Consider the following 13,285-nt stretch of genomic DNA (forward strand, 5'->3'; position numbering starts at 1 on the left):
CAGGTTGCGCTCTTCAGAAGCGGCTACACGGTATGAAATTATTACAGCAGGGGGCGCAGTGACCTCCGACTGCGCTGATTGGTCTGCGTCACGAAATGGTAACTATGGCAGCAGCCGATCTTGGCCCGCTCCCCCGGAAGAGTTCGAGTCGCCTGGCGTCATTGGGCACCCGAATCTCACGGCTCAGCTGGCGGCAGCCATTTCCTCAGGAGTCGTTTGGTCGTTGCGTGAGCTGCAGTTCCAGGCGTTTTATTTACACCGCGCCCTGTAAACAGGTTGCCGGGTTAGGCCTGGCATCTCCAGGCTGATGTGCGGCCCCAGCCGGGAGGAGCATGTTCCCTAACTCCCCCAGCCTGGGCCGCACACCGCTACCGCTGCCTCCAGGTCACCCGCAGCACCAGGCCGGGAACCTGTATGGCAAGCTGCCCATAAACCTTGCACCGGAATTGCTGAACCCGGAGCAGCTGCTGCACGCGCACATCAACTTCCAGAAAAATGCCAAGTGAGTGTCGGGGTTCCGGCGTCTCTCACGAAGGGGGGGGGTAAGTCCTCAAACGACACGCAGCAGCACCTCCTATACGTGTAGCCGATAACTGGGGGCTTCACGTAGCAGAGGAGCAACTAGTCGGGCAAGCTGGTTTTCTGCATTCGTATAAGAAAAAAAGTTTCGTTTCGTAGTGGTCGTGTTGCTGTGTACGTGAGGGATGCTGGAGATGCAGTTTGGCTCAGAGGACCCAGAATTTAACAGCAGATAAGAACCATTCGGCCATCTCGTCTGCCCATATATGTAAAGACTCAGACCTTCATCAGTCTATAGTCTTAGATTCAGGATATCTGTCTATCCCATATATAGATTCCCCCACTGTATATGCCTCAAAGCACAGGGGTCCGGGCACTCTGTGGCCAGCGGCCGCCTGATGACCTAAGCGTGGCTGACGGCTGGATATTATTATTATCTTTTATTTATATGATATTGATAATCTCATGTAGTGTGTAGCTGGAGCACCTGATCTGCATGTATATGGAGCGATATCGAGCAGCAGCCCCCTGCTGGGAGACCCTTTCACTTATAAATCACCTTTGCAAAGTAAAAAGGGCCGTGCTTGTTACCAAAAGGGAGAATTTTGATGTGTGATGAGCGGTCCTTGCAGTTTGCTTTGGAAGTACCCTCTATAAAGTACATCACACAGCAGCGATCTCACTTGCCGCACACACATGTATTGGGAGCCGTACATAACCCTGATTGCACGACAGTAATGTCGTCGGTGACAGATTATCATCCATGTTACATTTTGCTCAACTTTCCTGTAAATTCAAACATGTATTAAAGGGAACACTTACAGAAAAAAAAAAAAGTTGATCCTCAGTGTGTTTATAAAATCACCAGCTTTACTTGGCGTTGCTATCTGCTGCGTATATTCTATACGTACCATAACTTGGTCCTTGTGTATTATGCGGCGCTACCTATACCGGTGTATTATCTAACTTTCTTAAACAGATAATTATTCATTCCGTTTCTTAACGCGTGCATCAAAGATTTTGGTGGATTTCAATAATTTTGCCTCTTCTACCGATATTCTTGTATCTCTCGCTAATTCACACTTACACCATCCTCCACTCGTTAATTCAGAACACCGGCAATCAGTGGAACAAAGCACTTTTACAAACATTATGTTAGATCCTGTAAGCCGGTTTCCAGTTCGGAGTCTAATTTTATTTTGGCCGGCGTTTCCTGGAAGAAAGTGTGTGTGTGTGTGTGTGTGTATATATATATATATGTATATGTGTGTATGTGTATGTGTGTTCAGTATGTTACTGAAGTGTCTGTTAAGACTCCTGCTTTCTTGTGTCTCTGAACATGTGTGGTTACGCAGATTGATACCATGTTTGCCCTCGTGCGTGTTATACAGATGTATCTTTACATTTTAGTAACACTTTAATATCTTAGTCTTTCCAGAATGCTGATGAGTGGCAATGTCTTGCCTCTGCCCCCGATGCCATCGCAGCCATCATGGCCCTATGGGAACCGCGGTCCTTTGGCCAGCCCCGGCTCTTCGTCTTCCACGTTCCAGAACCGGAAGTGAGTTTTGCTTTTATTTGTTCTTATAATCCATCATTTTCCATAAGTGAACTTCATGAAGCACGATTGGGGGATTATGGATAAAGACTTAAAATGGTTTAAGGTTTGCTGGTTTCCATGGTAATTTCACCAGACGTGTTTATTGCACATAACCCCCCAAGTGTGCTTTTTGGGCAGGAAAAAGTTTAATGCCTCTGCCTTATACTGTAAATGTATTCATCATAGCAGGATTTTTAATATCTAGATTATGCAAATATAACAAAATCGTAAAGATGCTGCGAGAGCCGCCTTAGCGAACTGTAGGGTATCGTCGTTAAGACGTCTCTAATGACATCAATTCCTTGTGGACGATCTCCTCGCCTAGATAAGGACACGTATCCCTGTGCAGCGCTGCCATGAGAACACCCCAGATAACGCTTATGCTTTATTATTTTTAGACTTTAATTTGTTTCCTTATGAATTACACCTAATATTTTAGGATGTTTGTAATTCACTCTTTAAATACCTGTGAACGTTAGATTCCAGCAGTACCTTTTCCAGGAGCCAAGGCCTTAATTAATAACCCTAATTTTACATAAAGTCACTGCAGTCCTGTATGTTTTACATTTACCGTGCATTTGACGAGCTTTATACATGTCTCTTACTTAGCCGGCTGCTTTTTGCTAAGTTTTTGCGCACTTATATACAGTCAGAGATTAATGTTCATATTTCTGTTTTACTTTCTATGTAATATAATGTTAAAAGTAAGAGTATATAGACACCAGGAGTGCTATTATAATATGGGAGAGTTAAACTAGACCGTAACATTAACGCACTGTAACACATCCTAGCACAGAAGGAGTGAGCTGTGTTCTTACAAGATTACAATCTTTACCTGTTAACTTGCGCGATTAGGAAGAAGCCTTAGCGGCAACCTTTTTTTTTTTTTACCTGGAGCAGTAAACAGATACAAAGGGGCTCATCTGTAACCGCTGTGTCATTTGCCTCCTTAGAGAATACATCTGTTATCCAAAGCCATGTCTCTGCGGGACTGTTATGATTATCTATAGAGCCAAGATGGCTTTTGAAGATGCTCCCAGTAAATGTAAAACCCAAAGTCAGATCCAAAACCAAGAGCATGGCTGATTGCAATCAGATAGACTGTGTGGCAAAATCCGGTCCACTTCCTAACATCATGTATACTGTACCGTCTTAGTGATGTGCAGATCTATCGATTCAGCAGGGTTCTGATACGGCACGCTTATACCATAAAACCCGAGTGGTGTTTGACTGTCTCCGTTACATATTAGAACGCATTATCATGTTTATATTGTGTGTTTAGCCGTTCCTGTTCTTCAGCCACAACAGAGCTGATGAGATTGTGATTAGCATGTGCAGCACCGAGATGTGAGTGCCTGTACTGGCTAGCGCTCACTCACACTAAGGAGGATGCTATTACGACCAAGCTTGTCTCATTCAGTAGAACATTTCTGGCTCATCTAAAACTGAAATAAGCTATTTAATGTTCGTCATACAGCTTGTCATGCAACCACGAGGCTTTTTGTTCAAAGATACCGATATATCCTCAAAAAAGTAAAATAAAATCCTAATGTTCCATATAAATTTGAGTAACATGGTACTTGGTTATGACTGTATGCTCAATAACATGGTTGTGTCTTAACCACGAACATGTGTCTTAGTTCTGTCCAATTTAAACATGGCTATTTTGCAACCTAACACTTATGACACAAAAAGAATTTAGTTTAAAAAAAAAACAAGTGAAATGTGTATAAATTCAGGTATTCGAGTAAGCTTCTCTTGATGCATTGTAAAGACCTGCACAGTGAATATGGGTTCTTTTTTGCCCAGATTACGATTTTTACTTAGACAGATTCTGCATATTGAGTCATTTTTACGGTAAGCTTTCTTACGGTTTAATTCTTTTTCTCACAGTGAAGTGTTTATTTTGCGCACTTTTCCTAGGTTACTATTGGAATTTTTATATTCTATTTTATATTCAGTGTACAGTTACATTTTTTTTTTTACGAAAATGCAAAGGTCTCTGTAGCATTTCATAGAATGAGTTGCTGTCCTGTTTCTAAATACACCCTTTCAGCCTTTTAAATGCAGCGTTTGGTGGTGGCTCTTTTAACACAACAGACTGGAAAGAAAGTGTTTGCTTTTTTTCAGGCGAAGAAGCGACGAGGGAAATGTTCCTTACGATGTCAAAAGGCAACGTTTTCATTCGCCCCAGCAATCTTCGCCCGCAGTTCACCAGTCCGTGCCTTTAAGAGATGACCTCAGATATTCATTTCCGGGTTCAGTTCCGTTGCCGCTGCTGCAATCCCCTCCCCCCGACATTAATGGGAGCGTCGTACATTCAGGAGACTCTTGGTTGTTTGACCATATGGAAGCTGCTTTGCCTGTTGCTAAAGACAAGGTAAAAAATTCTTATGACTTGGTTTTATGCAAAAAAGGGACACTCCAGCCATCATATCCACTTTAATGAACATGACGGCTGTGCGATCCCGCAAAATGTTTGTGCTGTCCGATTTTCAAATGGATGAGGCAATTCTGCAGAATGCCCCAAATCCATTCGCCCTGCAGCAGACTGATTCGGCCAAATGAATCTCCATGCGCGTGAAGTGCTCCCCACCAGCCGGCTCCAATGCTGGCTTTTGATTTCATTGGGAGCACTTTTCTTGCCGCTGATTGGCTGCTTAAACAATCTACCGGTGACTGCACATACTCCTATTGATTTCATTGGAAGTGGTTACTGCCGCTGTCAGCTTAAGCAGCCAATCACTGGCAACACGTTTCTATCATGGAGAACCGAGGAAGATTTTGCGGTATACACCATAGCTTTTATTTATACAGTGCCAACAATTTACGAAGTGCTTCTTACAATACGTGTATTCAAATGCTACGACAAAACTAGAACTGATGGAGTAAGGCTAACCGAAACAAGTTTATATTCTTGAACGTTCAGAAGTAGATTACCGTTCTCTAGCTCATAAAAGATGTATCCGATTTAAAAATGCGCATGTGTGTTTGGTCACGTTACAGCTGAGCCAGCAGATTTTGGAGTTGTTTCAAGCGTGTCAACAGCAGATCATCGACTTGAAAAAGAAAGATGTCTGCCGAGCAGAGCTCCAGAGGGAAATTCAGCAGATATTTCCCCGTAAGTTTCATTTTGTTTATAGGGAAAAGAAAAAATGTCGGTGCGCTAAGCTAGTCACAGGCTCAAATAATACAAATGTGTAATACGAGGCCTACCAAACAGGTGTAAGTATGCAGCAAGAAACAGTGTATTGGCTGTACAGTGTATACAAAAAACAAAAACTGTCTGCGCTTCTTACCCTAATAAAGTTGGCAACAAATATGTAAACATAATATAAATGAGAGGTTTTGGTTATATGAATTGGCCAAAGCATAATTAAGCTCACCCGCCACGTCAAGGCACACTCTCAATAGGGTGAGAACCTACTCTCACCTCCTACATAGTGGGCACACAAAGCAGTTTATACTGCTACCAAAACCTTATTAATGTGTTGGGGGAGGTGCAATTAAACCTCCTCCCCATTAACCCCTGGACAGCAAGCTGCAACCAGACTGATGAGGAGCCAACAACCTCAAATATGTGCAAACAGGGAAAAGAAAAAATGTCGGTGCGCTAAGCTAGTCTCAGGCTCAAATAATACAAATGTGTAATACGAGGCCTACCAAAAAGGTGTAAGCATGCAGCAAGAAACAGTGTATTGGCTGTACAGTGTATACAAAAAACAAAAACTGTCTGCGCTTCTTACCCTAATAAAGTTGGCAACAAATATGTAAACATAATATAAATGAGAGGTTTTGGTTATATGAATTGGCCAAAGCATAATTAAGCTCACCCGCCACGTCAAGGCACACTCTCAATAGGGTGAGAACCTACTCTCGCCTCCTACATAGTGGACACACAAAGCAGTTTATACTGCTACCAAAACCTTATTAATGTGTTGGGGGAGGTGCATTTTTTGTTAATTTTGTTTATTTTCAGTGTGTCTGCATACCTTCTATTTATCAAAGCAGTTTTGTTGTTTCTAATGACTGTTCTTTTTTTGTGTAGAGAGCAGGCTTTACCTGGTTGGTTCGTCACTTAATGGATTTGGCACAAGGAGCAGTGATGCAGATTTGTGTTTGGTTATGAAAGAAGAGCCTGTAAGTAATTTAATTATTATATGGTAGAACATTACAAAAACAACGTCCTGCTTACTGACATTGTATTAAACCCAGAACAATGTAATTGTTTGAATTAATTGTTGCTGTTTTTAAATGAACAGTCAGGGCAGGATTTGATTTTTATTTTTACGTGTAAGGCTGCATTTTGCCTTATTGGTCCCTAAATAATAGGCCTGAAAGCCCCACTAAGTTTTCTGCGCTCCAAATCTGTTTAAGACAAAATCACAGACACAATTTGCATTTTTGTAGCTTGTGAAAATTTAAAACCCTTTGAATATATGAGATTGTGATTTAAAGGAAAGGAAAAAAATAACATTGGCACGTCAATCAGTATTTGCTCATCTTTTTTTTGACATAATTATCAAGGCAAGACTATAAAGTAATTCTATACATAGAATATTAGTATATTTAGACCGATTATGCATTGCCACGATTATGATTTTAGCACATTTTGTTTGTCCTACATTTAATGTCTTTTTCCTTATAGCTGTGGTTTTTTATTTTATTTTTTATTTTTTTTTACCCTACAGATCAATCAGAAAACTGAAGCAAGACATATACTCAGCTTACTCCAAAAACATTTCTACACTAGACTTTGTAAGTATCAGGTTATGTTCATGTTCCCCACTGTATAGACGATTAGATTAAAGTGGCTCAGCCTTTGATTGCACTTATCTGTGTAGTGTTACCAAAGTCCCTTTTTGTATAGTTTTATATTACCGTATTTGCTCGATTATAAGACGACCCCCCAAAATCAAAATATTAATTTAGGAAAAAACCAAAAAGCCTGAATATAAGACTACCCTATAGGAAAAAAGTTTTACTAGTAAATATTAATTCATGTAAACTAATTTTCATATTTAATAAATGATTGAGAAAAATATATTTTTTATTTCCTTTTATTTGCCAACCTGCCCCCCCAGTTATGCACATCTGCCCCAGGCTTGCCACTCTGCCCCCAGAAATGCCTTATACCCCCCTATTTGCCACTCTGCCCCATGATGTGCCTTTTAACCCTCTATATGCCACTCTGCCTCCAGAAATGTCTTATACTCTCCATATGCCACTGTGCCCCATGATATGCCTTTTAACCCCCTATATGCCCCTCTGCCCCATGATATGCCTTATACCCCTATATGCCACTCTGGCATATAGGGGGTTAAAAGGCATATCATGGGGCAGAGGGGCATATAGGGGGTTAAAAGGCATATCATGGGGCTGAGTGGCATATAGGGGGTTAAAATGCATTTCTGGAGATATGTATATATATATACCGTATTGGCTCGGATATAGGCCGCCCCCGTTTTTAAAGAAAAAAAGCACCAAACAAACATGCTGCCACTCTGTCCTCCCTCCCCGAGATATGCTGCCACTGTCCTCCCTCCCCGAGATATGCTGCCACTGTCCTCCCTCCCCGAGATATGCTACCACTGCCCTCCCTCCCCGAGATATGCTACCACTGTCCTCCTCTGCCCCCCCCGAGATATGCTACCACTGTCCTCCTCTGCCCCCCCCGAGATATGCTACCACTGTCCTCCTCTGCCCCCCCCCCGAGATATGCTGCCACTGTCCTCCTCTGACCCCCCCCCCGACTTACCGGAGCAGACTCCCGGGTGTCTTGCGTGGCCGGCGGGGGACGTCTACGCAATACAACTTCCGGTGCTTTTTGTTGTCCTACATGTTTGACTGTTCATTGTATGTTCACTCCTGTTGGTTGTTTTGCAGCTTATATCGAGAGACCTCAGCTAATTAGAGCTAAAGTGCCAATAGTGAAGTTCAGGGATAAAGTGAGGTAAGTGTGGAATTTCCTTTTTTTTCTGCACGTGCATCTTCATTGTGTGTGTAATATCATTCATGTATGCGTACGTTTTCATCTAATACTAATTTAGTTAGATTAGTTTTCACACCAGTACCTTAATAAATGATTATCGCAAACCTGTTTGTTCATTAATCCAAATATAATCAATGTATTCTGTTTATATACGCAAAATGGAAGTACTTGCTTTTACTAAAATATGAATTGTTTGGGAGTTTTGTAAAATCTTCACTAATTATCTAGTTGTTACCACTTAAACGTCCAGTTAATTGGTGCTATTTTATGTGCTAATAAAAACGTTTAAAAAATAAATAAAAATAAATTAACTCCTACATTTTTTTTTAAGTAAAGAATTGCTTTGAAAATAAAAAAAAAATCTTGAGCGTGACAGGTCCACAATGGCATTATTTTTATAAGCTTTCTTGTTTTCTAATGTCTTTGTCTTCTTTTTAGTGGTGTGGAGTTTGACTTGAATGTAAACAATGTTGTAGGGATCAGAAACACGTTCCTCCTCAGAACCTATGCACACAGTAAGTCTTTTTCTATAAATCTTCTGTGCACCTTGTAGTATCAGATCTATAGCTGGGTTACTCATTGTACAGTGATATACTTGGGTGATATACATGAAGTATTTGCTGACATCCAATCTGCTGCAAGATCATGACCAAAGACTTAATATTTTTTACAGTATGTAGGTGCCTTGTTGGTTTGTATTGGACTTCATTCTTGGCTTGCTGTTGTAAGTTGTCCCCAATAGCAAGGCCTGCTCTGTTCCAGTATGTCTGAATAAATAGTTAATCTTCACTCTCTGCTATTGTAATAGGGCTGTGGATTGTGTTGGCTATTTATACATTAAGTATCCCTTAGAGCAAATGGTTGCATTACAGTTTAATTTACTACCAACACCCTGCCGGCTGCATTTATAGTAGTCTGCAGATTGTTGTTAGGGGGGAGTAAATCAATATAATTCCTGTGAAATACAGTAGATGGGTGGATGTAAAAAGTTCAATAAAAAAAGGATATCTATAAATTATAACAGCTTTTTTTTGGTCTCAAATGAAATAAGGGTGTGATGGGTTGAGTGGAATGACTCTTGTCTTGTCTCAATAATGCAGTCATTATGCATCTATGCTAAAACTAAATGAAAGAGGGGACACGGCCTGGATTTACATGAATACATTTTATTGTTGCTTATGTTTAAATCTGCTTCTGTTTGCTGTTTGAAGAAGGGATCTCAGGTGTTGAATGCATTGGTAACTTTACAACTTTGAGTAAAGACTCCATTTTCTGTTGGGGTAATACAGCTATTTAAAGCATAAAACTAACGTCTCTTTTTTTTGTCTTTTCACAGTGGAGAACCGCGTTCGCCCTATGGTTCTGGTTGTCAAGAAGTGGGCAGGTCATCATGGAATAAATGATGCCAGTCGCGGCACTCTCAGCAGCTACAGTCTTGTTTTAATGGTTTTGCACTATTTACAAAGTAAGTGATTCCTGTCTGTGCTCATACTACACATTTGTGTCTATCTTGTCGTGATCCACAGATCGGTGCATACAAGTTCATCTGTCCTTTGTAAAGCTGTTCTAAGTGTCTGCTTGTACAGAGCGCTCTGCTTCTTGACTTGTGGGGGCTGAATATGATGTAAAGCTCCTTTTTTCCCCCTGTGGGCCTGACGGTTACTCACAGCTGCTACAGACTCTGCAGAAGAGTCATGATTAGTGAAGAAAGACACTGTTTGCATGATTAACCATATATTGAATGTAAAGGGCTTTGTGGAAAGCCCGCAAGGGAATAGGGAGTGGGCTAAAGTGACGGGGAGGAAATCTCTGCATAGGTCTATGTTACCTTGTATTACCGCAGCAGTATTGTCGGCTAAAACCATGCCATTATGATTAAAACGTCTGCCTGACGAACATTTACTTTTTTTTTTTTTTTTCCTTGTCTGTCTTTATATTCGCACAAATCGCTACAGAAATATCCTCCTACAATAATGTCTGAACTCCGTTTTCAATGATCTGTATATGCATTTACTGTCCGTTTGCATATATCGTTTTGCATCAAAGCCTTAAAGGTTTTTGTGATCTGATTACCATAGGAATGAGCACCTACTTTCCCTCAGTGTTCAAGTTGTCCCTCTAGCTTTCTAGGAGTCGCACATGAGGCCACGTTAAAGCACTATTGGACCCTAATATTATATAATATATAAGTGAGAAACCCTATATTTTGATAATGGGTGTCACTGCATGTATTGATTGTGACGTTGTGTTATTGCGTCGTACGAGTACTGTTTTAATTCATGTAATTTTGTTCTGAATGTTAAAAACATAGTTTGTCCCACCTGCTTTAAAACCTCAAACCTCCCTTTTTCTTATGTTCAGGATACCCTTATTCTTTAGTGTAAAACTTAGGTTTTTAACTTATGGTCAATGATTCTAATTAGGGCTATCCTTTGTGTTTTTACAGCCCTACCTGAACCCATTCTTCCATGTCTTCAGAAAAAATACCCGGTAAGTACTACTTTATACATTGATGTTACTTTTCATAACAGAATCATTGTGCAGCTTTTTTTTATGTCTCATCATGATTTTACTTTTTCTTTTTCCTGTCAGGAATATTTTAATCCTACTATGCAGTTGCACCTTGTTCATCAAGCACCTCGCAATGTTCCTCAGTACATCTCCAAAAATGGGGCTTGCCTCGGGGACCTTCTTGTGGGTTTTCTCAGATATTTTGCTATAGAATTTGAGTAAGTGATTTATCTGTGTACTCCATGTCCTGATATAACCCCTACAGCTCAATTGATACTATTTGGCTAATCTATTCAGCTAAAGTTATGTACTATGTAGGAAATTTTGTTCAGACCATTTTTGTATGTACTGTGGCCCATGCATCTAACTTTTGCCTGCTCCATAATTAACCCCTTAAGGTCCAGGCTGTTTATTTTTGTACCATTTGTGACCAAGGCTTTAACACTATTGCTTTGCTTATGTTTAGTGTTAATTTTCTTCTTTCTCATTTACTGAATCCATATAAGGTATATTGTTTTTCAGAACAAGAAGGGATGTTTTCACCATTTGTTGATCATATCTAATTTCCTATAAAAAAAAAAAAAAAAAAAATTATATGGTGGATGTTAATGCCCCGGGGAGGGGTCACCCAGGGCCCCTGCAGTAAATTTTGGTGAAACTAAATGCCTCAACCTCGAGGCATTACAGCAACACAGTTTAAGTGAAGAAATCAATCTTAGATTGCTTATTTAATGCCATGACATGGCAGACACGTCATTGATCGTTAACTTACTGTTTTGCATGACACGTCATTGATCGTGAAGGGGTTGAATACTATGTTTAATGAATAGAGGCCAGAGAGCCAGTACGGATTGGGCAACATTTCCCTTTGTCTCCGTTACAGGGAGAAGGAGGATTCTGGTTGTGCTTATTAAGGAACTGGTGGGAGTTTAGACCTTAACTTCACCTTATAAAAGGTGAAACCATGCAGAGGCCCCCATGCTACAATGGCTGAACACAGGGGAGGGCTGGCAGCCTAAGGCCTAGGGGGAAAGTCTAGTCAAGTGCCCCGTTACGCCACTGAATCGGCCCACCACCCATGCCCATCTTTTCCTGATTGTAATGTGATGGTATTTGGGAGTACATCAGTACACTAAAAAGAAGTCATCATACATGGGATGCTTGAAGACACAATTTAGTGCCACTAATCCTTTTTAATAAAATATGCAGATTAAAATAGAGTAAATAACACAAAACCCTTACTTTTCCTCTCACTGATTTCTGAGCCTGGACGGTTTTGTCCTCTGAAGTGACTACAAATTCAAGAGGAGGTTATATCTCTTAACTAAAAATGTAACTTGTTCAATTTATTCTTACAGAAATTAAAGTGCCAGGAAACAGATGGTCAAATACACACCAGGGCAGGCTCTGCAACACACACACACACACCAGGGCAGGCTCTGCCATTCCGACACCCAAACACACACACACCAGGACAGGCTCTGCCACACCGACGCCCAAATATACAGACACCAGGACCGGGTTTATCTACACAAAGCATTAAAAATATGGGGTCTCCTTACACCCATCAACCCAACTATTTTTTTATTTTTTTTATACTTTTTTGCAGCCTTCCCTGCAGACTGCTCTGCTCCGATGTGCTCTTCTCCCTGTCACAAAGAACTGTTCCTTGTGACTCTGCCCCCTTAAGCGGCACGTCGCGCCTTCAAAGGGGCGGGACGAAGAGCCTCACTGAGGCACTTAGCGGCATGGTGCATGCACGCCGGCCACTTAAAGATTTTAAAGCAGCCGCCGTGTCTTTTGGCTGCAGTGGCATCTCGGTGTGCTGGCCCTCCCCAGGGTGCTGCTGGCTTTTGCCCCGCATTAAAGACGGCCCTGGCGCGGCTGAATCTGCCCACTTCACTTAAAGTAGATTCAGGGCACTCTGGAGGACGGTTGCCCCCTGCCCCTGGCTGAACATTCCTTGCTTAATGCCTAGTTTAAAAAGGGAAGGTTTTTTTTTTATTATTCTGACTACATTGCCTATCTTGTCTGGTTCTTCATAATGTATAGGAAGTCAGTGAGATAAAATATTCACCTCCCCTGTAAACACCCGGCTAGTGAACGAACACAACGGTCTGGATGTTTATGTGCTTAACTTAAGTGTTCACACAAAATATTAAAAAAAGCATATTGGGTTATTTCTCTTGTGACTAGATGGAGCAAAAAGATGATCTCTGTACGTGAAGCCAAAGCCCTTCCGCGAACAGATGGTATTGAATGGCGGAACAAGTACATCTGTGTGGAAGGTAGGTTTTGTCAATGTGCAACTATTTGTTCTGATAAGACAAGAGACGTTAAGCGTGAATTCTCCCTGCGTTCCAGTCTTTTGTAGTAAAACGGCATGGGCAACTAGTGGAAACCATTCTTCAAGGTATTCTACATACGACTGGCTGATGAATCCCTTCAAAATCCCAAAACATGGTGGTGGCTTAAACTCTGCGTATTGAGAGTCGCCATAGGTGGCTTAAAGTTTTGGCTACATTATAGTTCATGGACTGGGTTAATATAAACAAAATGTTAAATATCGGTGACGTTGTTTTATCCCAGATGTTGCACCGTGGTGCTTTGATGTGTTTTTGTAGGGACTGTTGATATTTAGGAAGCATGAGGCATCCTTGCAG

The 13,285-nt window shown here is 41.2% G+C and overlaps 1 protein-coding gene across 1 annotated transcript in view; it reads left to right on the plus strand.

Moving 5' to 3' along the window:
• Positions 1-139: 139 nt before the first annotated feature.
• Positions 140-13,285, plus strand: part of TENT2 (terminal nucleotidyltransferase 2) — a 17,566-nt gene continuing 4,420 nt past the window's right edge. The window contains exons 1-12 of the mRNA XM_053447991.1: positions 140-502; positions 1,949-2,080; positions 4,250-4,499; positions 5,126-5,240; positions 6,168-6,259; positions 6,811-6,877; positions 8,006-8,072; positions 8,550-8,626; positions 9,448-9,576; positions 10,558-10,601; positions 10,704-10,840; positions 12,819-12,910. Coding sequence (XP_053303966.1) covers positions 333-502; positions 1,949-2,080; positions 4,250-4,499; positions 5,126-5,240; positions 6,168-6,259; positions 6,811-6,877; positions 8,006-8,072; positions 8,550-8,626; positions 9,448-9,576; positions 10,558-10,601; positions 10,704-10,840; positions 12,819-12,910 — 1,372 coding nt within the window. The 5' untranslated portion in view covers positions 140-332. The remainder of the gene's footprint in view (positions 503-1,948; positions 2,081-4,249; positions 4,500-5,125; positions 5,241-6,167; positions 6,260-6,810; positions 6,878-8,005; positions 8,073-8,549; positions 8,627-9,447; positions 9,577-10,557; positions 10,602-10,703; positions 10,841-12,818; positions 12,911-13,285) is intronic.

This window comes from Spea bombifrons, chromosome 1, assembly GCF_027358695.1.
Source record: "Spea bombifrons isolate aSpeBom1 chromosome 1, aSpeBom1.2.pri, whole genome shotgun sequence".
Lineage (NCBI taxonomy): Eukaryota > Metazoa > Chordata > Amphibia > Anura > Pelobatidae > Spea > Spea bombifrons.